This window comes from Ostrinia nubilalis, chromosome 14, assembly GCF_963855985.1.
Source record: "Ostrinia nubilalis chromosome 14, ilOstNubi1.1, whole genome shotgun sequence".
NCBI classification, from domain to species: Eukaryota; Metazoa; Arthropoda; class Insecta; order Lepidoptera; family Crambidae; genus Ostrinia; species Ostrinia nubilalis.
The window spans coordinates 430081-452380 of NC_087101.1; the positions used below are offsets into that span (position 1 = coordinate 430081).

General features: G+C 39.7%; 1 protein-coding gene across 3 annotated transcripts; it reads right to left on the bottom strand.

The window, feature by feature from the left end:
- Window positions 1-34: 34 nt before the first annotated feature.
- Window positions 35-21493, bottom strand: LOC135077944 (V-type proton ATPase catalytic subunit A). 3 transcript variants are annotated; one of them, XM_063972474.1, is made up of 13 exons: window positions 21388-21493; window positions 19596-19700; window positions 18615-18727; window positions 12671-12898; window positions 11633-11770; window positions 9708-9859; window positions 9059-9183; window positions 8444-8590; window positions 6422-6637; window positions 4912-5141; window positions 2947-3083; window positions 2038-2227; window positions 35-1034 (listed from the first exon to the last, which is right to left on the bottom strand). In XM_063972474.1, the coding sequence occupies exons 2-13, from the start codon at window positions 19678-19680 to the stop codon at window positions 942-944; spliced, it is 1854 nt and encodes a 617-aa protein (XP_063828544.1). In that variant the 5' UTR covers window positions 19681-19700; window positions 21388-21493; the 3' UTR covers window positions 35-941. The 3 variants fall into 3 exon arrangements, with proteins under 3 accessions (XP_063828544.1, XP_063828547.1, XP_063828546.1); XM_063972477.1 differs by lacking the exon at window positions 21388-21493 and adding an exon at window positions 21280-21356; XM_063972476.1 differs by lacking the exon at window positions 21388-21493 and adding an exon at window positions 20056-20153.
- Window positions 21494-22300: the final 807 nt, after the last annotated feature.

Genomic DNA, 22300 nt, shown 5'->3' on the forward strand with positions numbered 1-22300 from the left:
TGTTCTAGTGATAGAACAACAGTAAAACAATAGATTACACTTTATATATATTTTATTATTTATAATAACTCTCGTCTCCTCTCAACACGTAACGTCACAGAAATCCAAACAGCAAGTGTATACTTTATTGCGTAGAATACATTTGTACATCTCACTGAACTCGAGGCTTCGCGCCGTAATACTGAACCGAAGTAACCCACTGATCATAGAAGCGTTAAAAACAAGCTGATGATTTTCTTTTAGTTATCCAACACTAAAAATGGAATGCAAGAGGGTTCAAATACAGAAAACTCACGATAATCATGGGCGAAAATAATTCATTGTTAGTGTATAAATAGTAATTTAATAATAATATAAATAACAACTAATGCACGTAACCGAGGGACGCGTAAAATGTTTGTCTATGTACACCGGTCCCCACGAGCTACCATAAAACATTTATTTATTCTACGATTTGAAATTCAACAATGGAATCACGAATTCTGATTGAAACACGAATAATTGTAACCTATGCACTCTACATGCCATAACATACTTTACGTCTACAGTAACAATAACTAGAGGCGCGGGCCGGACGAGTAATATCGATATATCGACCTATAAATAAATCTTTCGCATAAAATACAATTAGATCGGAAATTCTACCATGATCTGTTGTAAAAAGTACCAAGAACTTTTCAAAAGTTCGAGTGAGTGACTTTGTGGTACCGCTATGGCTTATGGCGAGTAGACCGATTTGTCTACACATGATAAAAATCCCGATGATAAATTTTGTGACCACGAAAGTGTCAAACTCTCGCATAAACATAGACAATTTAGGCCACCTATATTCGCGGTTAACATCAACAGTAATATATTCCTCTACAAAAGGGCAAGTGGCGAAGAGTATATACAAAGGCGTTAGTGCTACGGCCCGCGCTTCTTGTGGGGGGTAGGGAGGCTTAGTCCTCCAGGTTGCGGAAGGCGGCCGACATGTCTTCGAGGAGCTGGTCGAAGTCTGCCTTGATCTTAGCCTCGCCGTCTTTCACGGGGTCCTGTGGGTAGAAAGAAACAAAATATTAGCCAAAATTCAATGTGAAATAGGTTCAAAATGCTTTGTTTTGACAACAAATACTGACTTGGGTGTGGACCGATTGCTAATTTTAGAGCGGAAGAACCCCTGTTTTTACCGGGACATGACAAATACGAGAGGAATTCAGTTTTCGTGCTTTATTACAGTGATTTATAAGAGGATTTTCCAAAAATTACTCCCAACAAGGGAATGAAACAGGTCCAAAGAACGAGCTTACAGGTAAAAGCTAATTTTCGTATATCTTCAGAATATCTTCATTCTTCATTCATACACGTCGGAGTTTTAATTGACCATAGCAGGTATAGGTCGCGCAACAAAAGTTGAGGCGAATATACACTCTCACTGATGTTATAAATAAATTCAGAACACAAAGCAGTCGGAATACACAAGCATTCAGTGCGTCAAGTCTATACAGATACAAAAGGCCGAATGCCTCAACTCTTACTGCGCGACCTATTATTTGTGAATAGAACGGTAGTACCAATTACACAATTCCAGGGGTGGCCAACTTGATTAGACATAAGATCTACTGTTTACTAACGAAACCCAGGGCGATCTCCAATTACATACTTCTTGAAATCTTAAATGAAACAGCAGAGTTTAGTACACAATCATGTAGTATTTTTGCCTTGCCACGATCGACTGGACTAATATTCGCGATCGACCGGTTGGCCACCCCTGCACTATTCAAACAAGTAACAAAGTTCAGAATAACATTTAAATACTTATACACAATTTAATACAATAAGGACGGTGGGGTTTTTGAGTGGCGACCACGAGCCGGAAGACGTAGCGTGGGCAGGCCTCCCACTAGCTGGACCGACGATCTGGTGAAGGTCGCGGGAGGCGCCTGGATGCGAGCGGCGCAGGACCGGTCTTTGTGGAAATCCTTGGGGGAGGCCTTTGTCCAGCAGTGGACGTCTTTCGGCTGAAACGAACGAACGAAGAACGGTGGGGGAGCGTACCTTGAACTTCATGGAGGAGAGCTGGTAGAGCACGTTGCCCATGGCGTCGCGGATGACGTTCCAGGTGACCTTGTTGTCGGACTGCGCCGTGGACTCCACCGCGTGCCGCGACATGTCGTAGAACGAGATGATGTTCTTCAGCATGCCCACCGTCTTGTAGAACGGGCAGAAGCGGTCGTAGGCTGAGTAGCTGTAAGAGGACCAAGTAGATTTAGTTTCAGATACACACTACAATCGTATCTGCTTATCAGAAATAAATCAGTAAGACCTGGCGCCATAGACAAGTGGTTTTTGATCGCTCCGAAAATTGAAACACTTTACAAGTATCGCACGAAGCCATGATTCGAACAAAAAAAACTCCATAAAAAAATAACGGAGCGAAAGCCTTCCGAAATTACAACTCTCGCGTTTAGCCATTTGTCAAGGCAGGCTTATTACTCAAAAGAAAAAAAAATAAACAAGGTAAGTTCACCAGAAATTGAATTCTATTTGTTTGTTCTAATTACTGGTAAGGGCTTTAAGATTCTAAGTGAAAATCTACCTAAAAGAATGATTCATAAACTGTCGATCCATTTCTACCGAAACTGAGCAGAGATGTGGAAATAAGGAAATCTGATTGATTATTCACACATCTGCTCTTGTCTCCTCTCCTCTCCACTTTGGTGAAAATCGGGCCTAAGTTCCCTTCGTTGGATCTTGGTGCTCTTAACAATTCGCGATGAGGTATCATAGTACTACCGTACTCCACAGGGTAGACTGACAACCTCATAAAGGTAGCAGGAAGGCGTTGGATGCAGGTCGCTACAAACCGGGCGATGTGGAAATTATTGGGGGAGGCCTATGTTCAGCAGTTAATCCTGCGGCTAAAATGATGTTGATGATTATTCCAAGAATGTTCCAGCAACTGACCTGTTCTGCTGCAGGAAGTCGTCCTTGAGCAGCTTGGCGACCTCGAGCGTGATCTTGTCGGTCTCGGCCAGGGAAGCTTTACCGACCAGCTGCACGATTTCTGACAGGTCCTCTTCTTCTTGGAGAATCTCTTTGACCTGGAAGCGAGTTGTGGATACAGTTATCAAGTACTAGCTTTCCGCCCGCGGCTTCGCCCGCGTGGAATTTTGTCTGTCACAGAAAAACTTTATCGCGCGCGTCCCTGTTTCAAAAACCGGGATAAAAACTATCCTATGTTCTTTCCCGGGACTCAAACTATCTCTATGCCAAATTTCATCAAAATCGGTTGCGAGGTTTAAGCGGGAAAGCGTAACAGACAGACAGACAGACAGAGTTACTTTCGCATTTATAATATTAGTTGGGATGGGATAGTTGGGATACTCTATATTTACTTTTCCGTTTACCATGAAAATTTAAAAGCTTTTTTTTTTATTTACTTGCGAATATTAATTTCCCAGTATAAATCAGAAAAAGTACAAAGGCCTCTTTGGCCAGCAGTGGACGTCATTTGGTTGAAACGAACGAATCAGAAAAAGGCCACGCCCATATTTAATCAAATGTTTGGTGTCAGGTGTTAGGAAATGCAAAACAGAGGAACCGCCTTCACATCAATAAATAATAAGGTATGCAGGAACCATTACAGGTTTACAGTGCCACAATCCTTAGTATAGTAAAAACGACTGTAACAACCCGGTCGAGTTAACTGCGCATCTGGAAGCCGTGACGTCACATCGACGCTTTTTACGGACGGGGCGAACGCGGGGAGATATGCAGGTGAGTGGGAGAGAGTCGCATTCCAACGAGGTACGCATTTAGCTTAATCGGGTTGTAAGTACGTCATGACCTATGGTTTTTGTCATAACATTTGACTTTACTGGACTATGAATAGGTCAAAACTATGTGCAATTTAAGATTTTAACTTGTTCTGCTTGTGACCAAGGCTGCAGCATCGCAGCCGAAACGTCAAGCCGTGAGTACATAATGTAACTCATTGATAAACGTCGCGTTAAGACCCGTGTCTTACTATTTTGTCGGCCGTTTGGTGTAGTGGTTCGAAACTGACTACTATTCCGGAGGTAGCGGGTAGGATTCTCGCACAGTACAAACATTTGTGTGCATGAACATATTTGTTTGTATTGGACTGGGTGTTTTCTATGTATAATAAGTATGTATTTACAAAAAAAGTATTTAAGTACAGTAGGCGCGCGAGTTCATGTCCATCGGGGCCTTACTTACTTACTTATCAGGGTTCGAGGATATATATCAAGGGATATATATCAAGATATATATCGGATATATATCCGATATATATCAAGCCGGTTTTGATGATATATATCAACTTTTAAAATTTGTTACTGCATTTGTACTTTTTGACATAAGATTTTTATTTTTTTAGTTGATTTTGCCGTATTTCAAAGATATTTTATGTTTTTGCTTTATTTGTCTGATTTTAAGTTTTAAAAACATTAAAAACATGTTTATGTAACACATATGCAATAGTATTCATGAATAATACAATAAAATAATACTATGGATTTCATACAAAATTGATATATATCGAAGTTGATATATATCGGATATATATCATAAATATCCGATATTTTGATATTTATAATAAATATCGGATATTTTCGAACCCTGTTACTTATTTACTTATACTTATACTTACTTATAAGTTGCAAAAAATATGGAATAAGTAGATAAGGTTGACCTACTTAATTGGTAATAATTATCGATATCGACATTAGCATAATTAGTTAGGTAACAACACTACCGCATTCCTCAGGATGGATATGAACTCGCGCGCCTACTGTATGTTTATATCCGTTGTCTAGTACCCATAGTACAAGCTTTGCTTAGTTTGGGACTAAGTATATTTATTATTTATTTATTTTATGTGCAATTTATGACAAATATAGTCGTTACCTTGGTCCTGAGCGGCACGAAGTCGGGGTAGTTCTTCTCGTAGAAGTCGTCGAGCGCGCGCATGTACTTGCTGTAGGAGATGAGCCAGTTGATGGACGGGAAGTGCTTGCGCTGCGCCAGCTTCTTGTCCAACCCCCAGAACACTTGCACGATACCCAGGGTCGCCGCCGTTACGGGGTCGGAGAAGTCTCCTCCAGGTGGCGACACGGCGCCCACGATGGATACGGAACCTGCCCACAGATGCGTCAGTTAGTCACCATAGTCAGGTCAATTAGTCGCTATTACATTTATCAGAGGCAAATGAAGGATTTGGCCTTCACTAATGCCAGAGTAAATACAAATGAGTAGGTCATCTTCATAGAAACGCACCGAGCGCGGTTTGTGTGTGAGCGCGCGCCAATACGTATGCGGCGCGCACGCACACACTGACAAAATTTAGTGTTGATTAGCGGTGAGGTGCGCTCACATACAAACCGCGCTCGGTGCGTTTCTATGAAGATGACCTATTCATTTGTATTTACTCTGCTAATGCTGGCCAGACGGAGAGGGATACATTGGGAAGGACCATTAGTAATCAGACAAATTGTAATTTTTATTAGTATGGCACTTTTAGGGCACTTCTAAATCAATTAGCAAGACAACTGTACAATGGTTGCTTCTCAGCAAAAATTTGCTGCAGATTAATGTATTATAATGCAAATGTGAAGTAATTATTATCTTATGTACTTTGAACATAAGGTGCACAATCCAATAATATCCTGGATGTGCTGTAAATGATATGCTGTTGCCTGTGCTTCAGTGTATAATGAAAATGAAAATGATATTTATTTAGTCCAAAAATATTACAGTACATGATTTGGTTACTGTTACATTCAAAATAAAAACGGATTACAATTTATACAGTATGTACTAACAGCATCACTGGACTCCACACTAGGATTCCGTGTCGTGGAGACCAGTCTTCCCATTGAAATTTCGAGATAAAGTGCGTGCATGACTTTGTATGTGTTTTGAAAATTATAAATAACTTGAAATCCATACTTCCAGAAAAATATATCATGGGTACCCACAAAATTGTCGTTAGATGAATCATCTAACAACAATTTTGTGAGCGATTGCTCGTCGACAGCCTAATAAATGCCTTTAACTATTTTAAAATTGCAAAGTTTATTACTTCAAATCTGTAAAATTACTTTAAATCTCGGGGAACCAGACGCAGGTTAGCGTACCATCCCTATATTGTTGACATTCCACCAGCACTAAGCGTTTCGATGACTCTTTTATAATGCGAACAGCTAGGGACTGGAATTCGTTGCCTGCTGCTGTCTTTCCCGAAAACTATAATCCGGGCCTCTTCAAGGCGAGAGTGAATAAGCACTTACAGGGCAGATATGTACCATCCTAGACTGCATCCCACTTAACATCAGGTGCGATTGTGGTCAAATACCTGCCTTGTTATGCATAAAAAAAAATAAAAAAAAATCTGTAAAAACACCTCAATGGTACATACCTTCCCTGTCGGGGTTTCCGAGACACTTGACGCGTCCCGCTCGCTCGTAGAAGGAGGCCAGCCGGGCGCCCAGGTAGGCCGGGTAGCCGGAGTCGGCCGGCATCTCGGCCAGACGGCCCGAGATCTCGCGCAGAGCCTCCGCCCAACGCGATGTCGAATCCGCCATCATGGACACGTTGTAGCCCATGTCGCGGAAGTACTCGGAGAGAGTGATACCTAGGGAAGGAATAGAAATCAATATGAATTTGAAACAACTATCAACTGTTATGGTGCGTCCACACTGGGCGAATATGCTCGCGCGGCAAACTCGACATCTTGCTCATTCAAGAGCAGGGTGAGCAGGATGTCGAGTTTGCCGCGCGAGTATATTCGCCCAGTGTGGACGCACCATTACAGAGTAGCTTGCCTTACTACTTTGGGATAACATATACAGGGTGTTTCTTGTAAGGTGTCAAGCCGAAGGCAGGTGATAGGTGAGGACTAGACCTATCGATTTCACCCCATGTATGTTTTACGATTTTTCGTAGTTTAGAAGTTATCGTTAATTTTGAGATTTTTTCAAATTTTATGACCTAGTGGCTTAATTTTTTTTTTATCTTTTTTTGGGTTGACTTTTCTCAGATTTCTTTTTTTTGACAGATAAAAAAATCTTTTCAGTTATTGTCTCTAAATGTGTTCTACATAACGTAAACTAAAACAGAAAATAATTACAGAAAATAATGGCCTATTAAGTACATGTTTTTTTGTGTTATTATGAAAGTTTAGGAAACTGCGCAGTTTTTAAAATTATTTTGGACCTATGGAAATTCTTTTTTTTTCTCATACATTTCAGTTGAAAATTTTAGAATGTTCTGCTAAAAGCATATTTTTTATGTTTCTAGCAAAAATTTTGTATCTTGCATTAAAGATAGGAAGGTGATTATTTTTTTCAAATATCTGCAACTAATAGGGAATCTGTCAAAAAAAAGAAATCTGAGAAAAGTCAACCCAAAAAAAAGATAAAAAAAAATTAAGCCACTAGGTCATAAAATTTGAAAAAATCTCAAAATTAACGATAACTTCTAAACTACGAAAAATCGTAGAACATACATTGGGGTTAAATCGATAGGTCTAGTTCTCACCTATCACCTGCCTTCGGCTTGACACCTTACAAGAAACACCCTGTAGACTGATGTTGAGAAGTGGCGGAAGAAACACAGTCACCTTATGCCTGGAGACAGCTTTTGTTACAAGTAAACGTAAAAGACAATTTGAATTACAATACTATAAAATTACTCAGACAACAAATAGACTTATTTTATTACACTGTGTCAATTTTTGGCTCAGCTATAATCAGGCAATAGACGACGGTAAACCAAATATGAAACTAGTCTAAGCCCACATGCCAAAATTATTGTAATGTTGACGCTTGTTAGATACAGTGATAATAATATTAGATAACTTTCGAAGAGTAGAGGCATTTCTCTTCTCTCTTGTAATATTCTGCTTGGGACTTGCTGGCCTCAAGCATATTTTTCACTGTATAAATCACAGAAGACGGCCATGGGGCAGCAAAGTTCTGGAGTGGAGGCCACGTACCGGAAAGCGCAGCGTAGGACGTCACACACCGACGACACACCACAAGGTGGACCGACAACCTTATAAATGTAGCAGGAAGGCGCTGGATGCAGGCCGCCACCAACCGGCCATTGAGGGGGCCTATGTTCAGCAGTGGACGTTCTATGGCTGAAATGATGATTTAGATGGTTGGCAGTCCACAACAGTACGTTTCTCCAGAAACTTCCTGCCCCGTACAACCAAACTGTGGAATGGACTGTCGTCTGCGGTGTTTCCGGACGGATACGACCTGCAAGCTTTCAAGAAGAGAGCGTATCTTCACCTTAAAGGCCGGCAACGCACCTGTAACGCCCCTGGGTCTGCGGGTGTCTATGGGCGACGGTAATCACTTACCATCAGGTGATCCGTCTGCTAGTTTGCCTCCTGTCACATAAAAAAAAGATGATCACAGAAGATGATACTGACCAGTGTAGATGGAGGCCTCACGGGCAGCCACAGGCATGTTGGAGGTGTTGGCCACGAGCGCTGTGCGCTTCATGATGGATTCCGTCACGCCGTCGATCTCCACGCTCAGCTCAGGGAAGTCACGCAGTACCTCAGACATCTCGTTACCTGGGGAACACAATAATAAATAATAAAGTGCCTCCCACTTAACACCAGGTGCGATTGTGGTCAAATACCTGCCTTGTTATGCATAAAAAATATAGAATTTATATTATGAGTGAAAAAGCAAGTCAGGAAGGGAACTTCTCGTTATGTAATTTTATTGATAAAAAGAATCACGGGCCTAAAAGCGTCTTTTTTATGAACTAATGTTTTTCGAAATACTTGCAAGGTTGAAATAAATCCAATCGTATCAAAATCATCAAACCCCCCAGCATGGTTATATCTCAATAGTTTCAGCAATTTGTGACCGTTCAGTTACAAAACGGTTTGAAATTATTGTCTGTTGAAACTTGAAACGTCAATCAATTTCAAATAAATTGTAGCATGTGTATTTTGAAATAACGAAATTTTTATACGTTTTTAAAGTGACAGTTCCATAGTGAACAATATCTATAAAGCTAGTATTTTACGTACCACGCTCTCCGCAGCCGACGTAGACGATGACGTCAGAGTTGGAGTACTTGGACAGCGCCTGCGAGATGACAGTCTTGCCGCAACCGAAGGCGCCGGGGATGGCGGTGGTTCCGCCCTGGACACAGCTGCAAGGAAACACATTGTGACTATGTTGTTCAGGAAAATCTTAAGTCAATGAACCACAATTAGGAAAAGAATAATAAAAATTATGTCGTATCATTCTGTGTCTATGACAGGGTGTCCACACATCACTACCATTCGATCATTGTGCGCGGACCGCGCACGCGTTCACTCTTCCATTCACTGTATCCCCCTCTCGCCTATCAGCCACCGAACCGGCTTGACGTGCCGGCCGGCACGTTAACTCCAATTTCAATATAATATTGTCTAAAGTACAATAAATTCAAAAACTCAAGAATGTATTTCATTAATTAGTTCTGCGTGAACATTCTGTTTTCAGAAATCTCAAAAGTATCCAAGGCTGTAAGAGGAGAAGACGAGGTCAAAACAAGCTTTGGTGAATTTGCAGCAGACGCGCGGCAAGTAGCTAAACTTACGGGAACGAGTCACTCGCATCATAGTGGGCTTATCTCGGCGCTACTCTCGGGAACAGCGTATCATTCGCAGCATAATGCTCAGCAATACTTACGGGAAGAGTGAGTCCAGCACACGCTGCCCAGTTAGCAGCGGGTGGTTGGCGGGCAGCTTCTCAGTGCAGGGTCTGGGCTGGCGCACGGGCCACACTTGCAACATGGTGTAGGAGTTCTTTTCGCCGTCAAACTCTGTCTCCAGCACCACATCCTGCGGGTAATAGGTTAGTTTAATATCTAGAATAAACAATTGGACTATTTCTAAAAACGTCGTTTAAGGCTGCCTGTTCACTGAAGCAGGGCGAGATAGCAGAGCGGTGAGGAGGCAAAAGCTGCGCCAACAGAACTTCCCCATCTTCTTCAGGAGTTGCAAACAAGTTTAACAATTCATATACAACTGAGTAGCGGAGCGAGGACGCTTAGTGAGGAAAAGGAGTGGGGAAGCAGAGTGGACGAACTGATTGCCACAACTCAAATGACTGAAGTCCGCTATTCTTCTCCGCTTAATTTCTCGCTCCGTTCCACTATCTAGCTTCACTTCTATGGGCAGGTATAATCCGCAACTCCGTTCCACAACTCCTTCGCTTCGTTCCTATAGGCAGCCTAAACATGTGACGTAGACAGGCCAGTAGGTACCCCAGCGACAAAATCTCTTGATACAGTGATACTTGCATGCGACGTCATCACAAATCCTGTAAGTCCTATTACTACTACACGGGACTATTCCCACCTCTCGTTCCCACCACTGCAACTCCTGTGTAGCCAGGATCTACAGCTTGACCGCCACAAAAACCCAACCAATGAAGGTCAAGTTTGTCCCGGGGGAAAGTTAAACTGTCATTGGACCCGCAACGAAATTAATCAGAAGAACATAGGAGGAGTTCGAAATTAAGGTTCGACTTCCCTCCATTGCAAAGCGGATGACAGGTGACAAACAAAGGTTTAAAAACCTTTAAGAAAAAGATTATGCACCACGGACAATAAATTAAATTAAGGGGGCCTATCTTATGAGCAATTAGCAACTACCTGCCAATAATATTTTTCACAAAATCGCTTAAAAGCACGGAAATTTTTCCTTGTCGCGACAAGATCGGTGTAATAAATTGCGAAAACAGATGTATGTTGTATTGAATTAAGCATTATATCACGTTCATGTTTCCAAAGATCACACTCCCACAAGATATGATGGGCAGACTGCTCATGACAGACATCATCAGTGGAACACTCGCAAAAAGGAGACGGAACTAGTTTGAATTCGTAAAGTTTATGTTTAAAGTTGCCATGTCCCGTGAGGAACTGCGACGAGCAATGGTCGATTTCTAACCATCGCCTAGTTAGACGTTCGCGTACATTCGGGAAGAATTTATATAAGTGACGTCCTTTGACTGACGTATCCCATCTTTTTTGCCATTCATTAAGTAAATCTTCTTCAACGACTTCTCGGGAATCAAATAATCGACTTATTTTAGAACGATCGCGGCTATTTAAGAAATCGGAGGTTATATTTTCCCTTGATGTGAAGTACATAGCCGCACGCTTCTGTACCTCTAAGTCGACCGGCAGTACACCAGCCAGGACTGGCAGAGCCTCCGTGCTCACAGTTCTGTAAGCTTTGCAAAGAAAAATCAATGCAAGGCGTTGACTTTGGAGTAGTTTCCGTCGAGCGGCTCCTATAGTAGCTCTGTCAGCCCAAACTGGTGCACCATAGCAAATGGAGCTTAAATAAGTGGCCGAATATATTACTCGGAGGATTTTAAACGTTAGACCCCACGTCGAGGTTGAAATGTGACTTAAGGCATAAAAGTTCTTTTTAGCTTTTTCACCGATCTGTTTAATGTGCTCGACAAAACTAAAGTTTTTCTCTAAAATTTGTACTACAGTAAACACTACTTTATTTTATTTTTATTTTATTTTATTTTATAAAACACATGACAAATAACTACTAATCAATAAAGTAACTGCTACACTCGTGAAATATACTCACAGTGACGTTGTAGTTGCCGGCGGGCGCGATGTAGGTGATGGTTCCTTTAGCCTTGGGCGGCATCAGCATCTTGTGCTTCACCAGGGTATTTTCGTGCACGATACCGTACAAGTCTCCTCCGGTGATGTGCGAGCCGACCTGCAACGTGACACGTATTATAATAAGGGTAGGGTCTATAATGGGGCCGTACAGTAGGCCTAAGATGCGCGCCGCGATAAGCGGTTATCACGCCATTTTATCGATTTTGCCCATACATTTTGACGTCGATAAAAGTTATCACGGCGCGCATCTTAGGCCTACTGGTCTCTGCCCGTGATATGCGAGTCGATCAGCTAGGTGACACGTATTATGATAGGTGTAGGGTTCAAAATGGGGTACGCTACAAACATTTCAAACAGCTCCAGTTTCTTTTCAAGATAGTTAAAAAAAGACCAGCCGGACTAGAATACGCGCCAAGAGATCTTATCGATTTTAGATGACAAATGTATAGGCTTTTCATGCAAAATCGATAAATACCTGAATAAAAGTTAAACGTGGTGCACATTCTAGGCCTACATGACCAATACAGAGAGCATTAGAGGCTGAGTAGTTGTTAGAATGTTCATTTAGAACATACGATCTAAAAAATCGATGTCTTCAGGGTTATGTTACGTAACTCTAACAATGGACGCCATTGTTGTTACGTACAAATTGGTTACACAAGGACGATTTACGGACATTCATTATTATTTCGTCCTCAGGGTACTCATAATTACTGACATTACCTAAAAAGACTAAAATGTCATCTAAAACTTGGCCAACAGCAAACTTTTCTTTACCTAACATTGTTAACTAACGCCCATATTCACAAGCGATGTTCAGTTAAGTGAAGCATAAAATCGTACGCACAGCGTTGAATAGAGCTCTGCGATTGGTTCGTGTGTCACCCTTTGCGTCCACGCGCACAGTGAGAACTTTGTGAATACGGGCGTAAGACATTCACAGTGTAATGGCTGAAATTTATGACCATAAAACCTTAAAAAGCAGTTGAATCCTCACCTTAACGTTAAGCGGGTTGAACTCCCAGTCGTGGTTCCTGGCCAGGCAGGGCACGTTGACTCCCTTGGGGATGTAGATGGACTGCGTCAGTTCGTTGATGTCCTTCAGCGGGCGCTGGATGCCGTCGAATATGGAGCCCAGGATACCCGGACCCAGCTCGACGGACAGAGGCTTGCCGGTTCGGAGCACGGGGTCGCCGACGGTCACACCCGAGGTCTCTTCGTATACCTGGGGAAGGTTAAAGTGAAAGTCGAAATTTCTTTATTTGTGTAGACATTAAATAGTTCTTACAAATCGTCAAATATTTTGCTCTTAAGGAGCCTCTACATGTCTCATAATCTTTTTACCCTACCAGCGCTTCGAGACCAACATTTGGCAAGTGCTGAGAAGAAGCGCCGCAACAAACTCAGTCACCACTGTCTGCCGGTCAATATAAATAAATAGACATAGCAGTAGTAGGTACATTCGATTCAGGAGCAGTTCACTGAATTTACAGTGATAGTAAAAACCCGCCTGCCAAGCGTGGGGATTATGGCAAAACCCTCCACTATAGTGGAGGAGGCTCATAGTCCAGCAGTGGACTGTAAAGTACCAGCAGGCTGTTGATCATGATGATGATAGTAAAAATTAACTATGATGCTACAGTGACCCTAAGTAAGTCTTATACTTATAAGAATCTCCACTCTGGTCGGTTCTGCGCCACCTAACGCCAGTCGATGTGGAACTCACACAGGTCTTTTAGAACTGATAATTTCGTACTTGGGTAAGTGACAGTGACGCGAGGAATTGGATTAGGGGAGAGGTAAAGGGATTTTTTTTAAATAAAATTCGGTCCACAAGTTATGTTATTTAACAGAAAATGAGGCCTTTTATATTGTAAACCTTTAAAACCTTTTGAGTAATGGTATTTTCTTGTTTATAGATATACAGGTAAATAATGCGAGTAGGAAAAAAAGATTTAGAAAAAAGTAGACCACGTCCAGTGTTGATCGAGTTTGTTAACAATTGGAAGAAAAACCAAATTATGAAAAATAAAAAGCACCTCAAAGATATATTTGCAACAGAAGATTACCCTAAAGATGTGCTTCAAAAAAGGAAACAGCTGCTGGAGCAAATGCATACGGAACGAAGCAAGGGAAATTACGCAGTGATTATTTACGACAAACTAATAATCAAAGAGAACAACACTAGACAAGAAAAAAGGAAACGAGGACCATCAAACACTCCTCCTCCTCCTCAAGAGCAGGAAAAACCTCAAAAGCAGCACTTGAAAAAAGCAATGAAAACTAACGCCTTCGACGGCTTAATGAGAAACAGAAATAACCTCACCTCTACACAGGCTTCAACTTCAAACTCGTCCAGCTAGGAAAGAATCATCAGCCACCGGAAGAACAACAGTAATAAAACCAATGACAGGAAAAACAACCCAACATTCCCCAACCCGGCTGGTCCCCGTGGGGAATTAGACCATCACCCTCCACCTCCAATTAAAAAGTCAACGACACCGAAAAATCGTCTTACAGTTTGTACCTACAATGTTAGATCTCTGTCCTCAACAGAAAGATACCTAGAACTTATCAATGCCTTGGAAAACGTCAATTTCGACATACTTGGTTTAGCTGAAGTAAGAAGAATGGGCTGCAGTATAGACGAATACGAGAATCACATTCTTTGCTATATCGGAGAAACTAAAGGTCTGCACGGTGTGGGCTTTCTAGTGAAAAAAGCACTCAAGAAATACTTCACAAACTTCACAGGAATATCAGAAAGAGTGGCTTTGCTGACCCTTAATATCGAGGGATCAGAAATCTCAATAATACAGACCTACGCCCCCACTGAAAGATCAAGCAACGAAGAACTAGAAGAATTCTACAAGGATCTAGGCAAAGCTCATTCTATAGCGAGTGGCACAATATTGGTTATTGGCGACTTCAACGCAAAAATAGGACAACCAAAACCCGAAGAAAACCTAATAATGGGAAAATATGGATATGGAGTCCGAAATGAACGAGGAGAACGTCTTCTTGAATACGCAAAAGAATACAAATTGGCAATAACAAATACCTTCTTCAAGAAAAAAGCAAGCAAAAGATGGACCTGGACCTCACCAGACTTCAAATACAGAAACGAAATAGACTACATACTAACTAATAGACCGAAACAAATAACTAATATAGAGGTACTAACAAACACAGGGTTTCCATCAGATCACAGAATGGTGAGATCCACGATACTTCTATGCGGCTCCAAAAAAAGCAGAAAGGGTTTTGTAGCACCAGTAAAGTTACCTAAGACCGAAGAGGAAATACAATTCTACACTGAAAAACTTAAGTTAAAGTTGAAGGAAATTAACTTAACCAACGAAACTAGCGTCCAAGCATACTATGACCAAATAACCAAAGCTATAACAAACAGTTTAAAATCAGAAAAAACAGCAAAAACGTCATATTATAACAAAATACTAAGCGAAAACACAAGAGAACTAATCAAGAAGCGAACAACACTAATCAATATTAAACCAAAATCCAAAATAATTAAAACAGAATTAAGCAATCTATTCAAATCTACCAACAAATCTATCAAGAGAGACCATAGGCAACATAGGAAAGAAGTTATAGAGAGAAACCTTAAACAATACAGAAGTACAAAAAGAGCATACAAACAATTAAATATGCATAAAACCTGGATACAAAAATTAGACAGTAAAACACAAGTAACCAAATCCAGAAAAGAAGTTTTAGAAACAGCTACAACCTATTATAAGGATCTTTACAAACGACAAACCAAACAGACATCTAACCAAGAACAAACAACTTCCATCAACAGAGACGAAGAGGTGCAGCCATTAGAACAACGTGAAGTATTTAATCAGATAAAACTACTAAAATCTGAAAAAAGCCCCGGCCCAGACGGCATAAACAATGAGGTAATAAAGCTGGGATCGGAAGTCCTAACCGGACATATCACAAAGCTCTATAACATGGTTTTGCAGACGGAAGAAATGCCTAAACAATGGTGCTCATCAGACATCATTCTGCTATACAAAAAAGGGAACCCTCTTGACGTGGGCAACTACAGACCGATCAGTTTGCTAGCTAGCTTATACAAACTATTCACCTCATTAATACTCAAACGATTAACACCTAAAATCGACAGCAAACAACCTATAGAACAGGCAGGCTTCCGGTCTGGGTTTTCTACAACTGACCACATACACACTCTAGAACAGGTAATAGAGAAATACAAAGAATTCAATAAACCTTTATATGTGGCATTTGTAGATTACTGCAAAGCCTTCGACAGCATAAGCCACAATTCTATCTGGGAAGCACTTACATCATGCGACATAGATTGTAAATACATAAGAATATTACGTAATATTTACTCGAACTCTATCAGCCGAGTGAAACTGGAAAGCAGAGGAGATGAGATCAAAATAGAAAGAGGAGTAAGACAAGGTGACCCTCTATCTCCTAAGTTGTTTATCGCCGTCCTGGAGAATATACACCACTAAATTTTAATCACCGAAAAAAAAAATTCTGGTTAATGAGTTATTGATACTGCAATCATTTGTGCAAAAAAAAGAGTAAAATAAAGTGACTTAAAATATCCTCCTAAAATTGGTAATTTATTGACACACGCGTCGCTAGCACTATTTACGTACGATAATGTAACACTTATTAGAATTCCAAAAGGGTCTAAGTTAGCTAAGTATGTAATAATAACACTGGAAGCGTGATCGAGGCGTGAGCGAGACAGACAGATCGATGCAACGTGCGAGCGCGTACGACTACTCTAGCGAGCAGCGGAGTGACCCAGCTGTGACGCGTAAAATATGGACTAAAGAAAATTTAATAAAAAAAACAACTTTATGAAAAACATTTATTTTTCTTTTGCTTTTAATTTTTCACACGTTTCTACATAACCTGTTAAAATTTTTTCGGTGATAAAAATTTAGTGGTGTATTTAAAACCCTAGATTGGAAACAAAAAGGAATAAAAATCGAAAACCGCTATCTCAGCCATTTAAGATTCGCCGATGACATCGTGATTTTCTCAGAGACACAAACGCAGTTGAAGAGTATGATATGCGAACTGGCAGAAGAAAGCATAAAAACAGGTTTAGCTATGAACATGTCAAAGACAAAAATAATGACGAACAGTCTCAAAACACCAACATGGGTACATGGAAAATGCATAGAATATGTCGAGGACTACATATACCTGGGAAAACAGGTCTCATTCAACAAAGATAGCAACGAAGAGGAAATAAGCAGAAGGATAAACATCACCTGGAAAAAGTTCTGGTCGCACAAAGAGATCCTGAAAGGCAACTATAGCTTGCACCTGAAAAGAACCGTAGTCGAAACCTGCCTACTACCATGCTTATTATACGGGAGCCAAACTTGGGTGTACCAGACCAAAAATAGAGCAAAAATAGAATCATGTCAACATGCGATGGAGAGGAGCATTCTGAAAATAAGAAAAATTCAAAAAATCAGAAACAACAAAATTAGACAACAAACAAAACTAACAGATGCCCTCCAAAAAGCTTTAAAACTAAAATGGCAGTGGGCTGGACACCTAGCAAGGTACAAAGATAGAAGATGGACTATAACATCAACAGAATGGAAGGGACCGAAAGGGAAGAGGAATGTTGGGAGACCCAAAGAAAGGTGGGCTGATGATATAATGAGAGTAGCGGGAGAAAATTGGCTCGACCTAGCCCAGGACAGGAAGAAATGGAGCGGAATGGAGGAGGCTTTTGCCCATACAGGGGTGCCACAAGAGTGAAGACAAATGCTTCTAACTTAATTTATAAAATTGTAAACTTGTGGAAATAAAAGCTTTTTATTTTTATTTATTTTATTAGATATACAGGTTATCAAACTGTATTAAAAAAGACTCAATGTGTTGGTAAGAGGCGGCCTACTTTGACCCCCTATAGAGGCATAGAAGTTTACAGAACAAACTTCACCTGAAAAATCAATCCATCTGCATATTGGAATAGTAAGGAATGTGGTCTATTATGTTTCGGAAAGATCAGTTCGTGAAGTCAATTTTGATGTCAAATAAGTCAGATAAATCAGTCAAATTCAAATTGAACTGTTGATTTATAAAACTGCAACCTATTTGAGAAGTCCACCATGGTCCAGTGTACTCGCGACGCCTCTAACCGTCAGAAATGGAAGCACATCGCCAGGAGAGCTACCCTCGGAGATGACATCACCCCACCATGTACCTCGTCAGCGCAACCACGACCGCTCTGACAAGAGTGCCCAAATAAGAAGATTTGAGAAGTCAGTCCCGTATGGGGAAATGTATTAAACTTTTCAATTATTACCACAAACTGTTGTAGAATTGCCCATTCATAAATTTAAAGCACATATCAAAAGCACCTTAATGAAAAAGGGCTACTATAAAGTTGATTATATAAAAGATAAAAATGTTTGGAATGTTTAACTACCTAGCTCGCATCAATACTTATGACTATAATTTGTATATTTTAAAGACTGTAAAACCTTGAAAAGGAGGCTGACAATAGTGACTGAGTTTCTTGCGCTGCTTCTTCTCAGCACTGGTCCATTTATTGTCCCGAAGCAGTGGTAGGGTTAATATTGGGACGTGTAAAGCCCCGGATACACTAGGGAACATTTTGTCCCGCAACATGACGCGCAACACAAAATATACGTGACGCTGCAACGTTGCATAGTGTCCCGCAACATTGTACGTGACGCGGGCATGTTGCTTGCTCCCGCCTCGAGAAGTGTGGTTGACAAAATGTTCCGCGACATGTATCTCGGCACATTCCACGTAGTTGTTAAGGAACATGTTCCGCAACATGTTGCTTCATTTGTCCCCTAGTGTATCCGTGGCTTAAAAGCGTTCTTTTAAAGCCTATTTGCAAAAATAAATGAATTTTATGAATTTTAATTTTTACGTACCTGGATGGTGGCCATGTCTCCCTCCAGGCGGATGATCTCGCCCACCAGCTCGTTGTAGCCGACGCGCACGAGCTCGTACATAGCCGAGCCCGACATCTTCTCAGCCGTCACGACTGTTCACCAAACAACACAACTTTTAGTACCACGTCAATCTATTTGTTGATTATAGATGACCCACGCTGAACTGTCCCACCAAACTCAATGACAGGGGGGTGCTACCATCGTTCAACTATATGGTTTCCAACATGGCAAAAATCGGAACCAGCGATCCGGTATTGACGGTGGCGCCCCACTGTCAATGTCATGCATAGGACAGTTCAGTATTTTGGAACTAGATTATTATGCTGTGCTTCCAAAAACTACAGCTACCCTAACTTGTGGAAATCGTGGAAGTCACATTGATGTAAAACTTGAAATTAAAAAGATTTCCCAGGCCTCATTCAAAATCTCTTCTTGTTTGAAACAAGTACACTATTTGTTGGTTTTGTTACCATTTAACTTTGCAAAGGAAACTGTTCCCCCCACTCCAATTGATAAGTGCATGCAAAATTTTATGGTTTAAGTCCACTTCATCTAAATTTCGAATGGACCCCTATAAAAGCTAATAACTACGCGTAAAATGCGCATGTATCGCTAACAAACATTTATTACATTGCATATATATAATGAACTTGGCAGACTTCCAAACTAAATGTACAATCATTTTGCTCAATTTAACACAATATGGAGCAGAAAATTAGGATTTTACATTACCATAGACATGTTAAATAATATCTTTAATTAACAAACTTCCCTAGCTAATTTGAAATTCCTTTCATCAAGTTTTATGGAATCTAGAATCTAATCTACGCCTAAAGCAGCTGGCCATGGATGATATAATGACTAAGGGAAACAAGAGGCTATCTAATACAAATCATTATGGCAATATTATAAATTATTATTACTAAGCAAAGGTAAAGTTTTATAAAAGGGTTCACTAACCGGGACCGGACACGGCGAATACGTAACCGAACTTCTCCTCATTCTCTTCATTGGCGATCGTCTTCAAGCCGCCCTTCGACGCCATTTTGAATTTGTATTCTTTCTCTGGAATTCGAAATTGTTTTATTAGAATAGGCAAAAAAAATATCACAAGTATTTATAAGAAAAGAAACAAGAAAGCTAAAAGTATGCATGTGTTATAAACATAATTCTGCCCTTAAATGCTTCAGATCCTACCAATGTCTTTTAAACACCCAGATTAACTTAAACTTCAGTTAATCTATGTATATTTATTTCACCTAAGCCACCTATGTTATGGATAACTGAATTATTAGCCACCAGGAATCACTTAAGACACTTATATGAAAACATATTTTCCACCACAACTGATATAAGTCACATGAATTTTAAATTTATTGCATAACAACCTTTATAAAAAAAATATTGTTACAAAAACTACCTTATTCAATTATTTATAAGCACTAATTTGGAAAATGTTATGAATAAATAGAGAGCAGTGTTGCCAGAGACAAGCTCATCAGCTGACTGAGCTAGTATCAGCCTCAGCAACTGATAAGCCCAGAGCCCCGATTACGGTAACTTTTATAACGTCTACAATCCAGACGCGTTTCTGATTCTGCGATACGATTGGTCAAAACAGCTGACGTACGCTGTTGAACGACCAATCGTATCGCAGAATCGAGAAGCGTGTCTGGATTGTTGACGTTAAAAATTACCGTAATCGGGGCTCAGGACCATCTGTCAATGTCATCTAAAAACCATGTTCAGATATGGATATGAAAAGATTAAATCAATAACATTTTTTCATGGGAACTTTCTTTAAATAAAATTACAGACAGTCCTTTACTTTAACATAATAGAATAGTTAATTAACCTATTTAGAACTTGGTCTCCTCACTGTACTGGAAACATACTGTATTGAGAGTAATGATGTATCTACTTAAATGAAAGACATATTTGCATGCAATTATTGATTTTAAACTTAAATTAATTAATTAATAATAATTAATTATACAATACACAATAGAATAAAAAGTACACTTATCTAAGGAATTACTTATTGGTAAGTATTAGAACCGTGTGTGCATAAAATAATAATCACCAACAGTACTTCAATGAAACTGAAACTAGGTAAAAAGGGTCACATGATTAAAGTTTTTTTCACAAATGTATACGCTATTTATGATAGTTGTAGTTGTATGCTAAATTAGTTACTTGGGTAATTTTATGTAACACAATGTAGAACAAGTAGTTGACTGAAAAATGCCAACATTTAATATAAAACAAGCAAAATATTGTACAAGAGTTGAAAATCAATAATTTCATGAAACTATTATGTGGCTTTTAAGATGTTTAGATAGGTAAAATGCCCATTCCGATCTCAAAAACACTCCAGCGGCGGCAAGATATAGGCACTGCAGGAATATATGCAATGATTGATTGAGGTCTAATGAGCAGTCACATGATGATGGGTGTAACTCTTCAATATTACTGACCAGTACCGGGATCACTTCATTAAACTATATAATCACACCCGCAATGCTACAACAACCAGGATATAGCTAAATAACAATCATTTTACCTCAAAACTAAATACAAAACCTAGGTTTTATGCGTGACATTACATTGAAATTGACAATGGCAGAATCTAAAACGATCTTACCGAAATTAAGGGCCTTACTATATAAATTCACAGTAAATAACACAAGCACTAATAAAACAAAGCAGTATTTCAAGAATTATTGAAATAAGTAACTGAATTCCAACTCACAGGACGGGAAAGATGGAAAAGACGAACCGAGAATGGCGGAGAATCACAACTTATCACAAGACCAATGATAAAAATGAAGTCAGCTGACCTAACTCTATGCCTCATAGTCTATGCCTCCAAATTCATTGATTTTTCTCACACATTTAGTAAAGCTTGCGTAGAAAGGAACTTCGAAAGTTATAAATTTTTACCTTTTTTATCTACTTTTCAAGGTTTTTTGTATTTATTCACGTTTAATTGCATTTATTATATTTTTTTATACAATTTTTATAACAAAAATTAATTGTTTTAATCAAGTTTTCACTTTGTACGTTCCATTCTATGCATTAACATTCAAGCTCGCTGTTTGGAAATTGATTTGGACATGTTGAACATTTTGTACACGAATGAATTTATTTAGATAAAATATTTTTAGTTGTGACTTTTAGCAGATATATTGTGTAGTAAATTTCTTTTATTATTTTGCTTCGTTTTCGAAATTCATTATTTTTTATTCCTACATTGTTTGTCCGATTATTGAACGAATCAATATTGACATTTAAATTGTTCAGCCTTGGTTGGTTGGCAACGTTCCTATGTATTACTTTTCTCTATGGCAACGACATTTCACATCACATCACACAACCTTTGTTTTGGGTCCTTTGATTATTCCAAAATTTCGACTAAATCAAGATAAAATAATCAGTCTTTTATGAAATTGAATGTGAAATATCGTGTTGTGTTTCTATTGGCACTTGTTCGGAGCTGTAAGTTAGATGTACGTTGTTGTATGTATTGGTTATAGACATGTATTGTCGTTTGTACTCGTTAAACGCTTGATGATCGATAATAACCCTCGGTTATTGTAGGAATAATAAAGATATCCAGTTGAGCAAGTGTCTGTCCTGGCTGCTGCGACACGGCGCGACGCGAG

Excerpts from the sequence above, each read along its gene's own strand:
- LOC135077944 (XM_063972474.1), bottom strand. The coding sequence starts at position 19,680 with ATGGCGTCGAAGGGCGGCTTGAAGACGATCGCCAATGAAGAGAATGAG. Across the intron at positions 6,638-8,443 it reads TGAGGCCTCCATCTACACTG|GTATCACTCTCTCCGAGTAC; the intron begins GTCAGTATCATC and ends TTCCTTCCCTAG. Across the intron at positions 5,142-6,421 it reads CGGAAACCCCGACAGGGAAG|GTTCCGTATCCATCGTGGGC; the intron begins GTATGTACCATT and ends ATCTGTGGGCAG.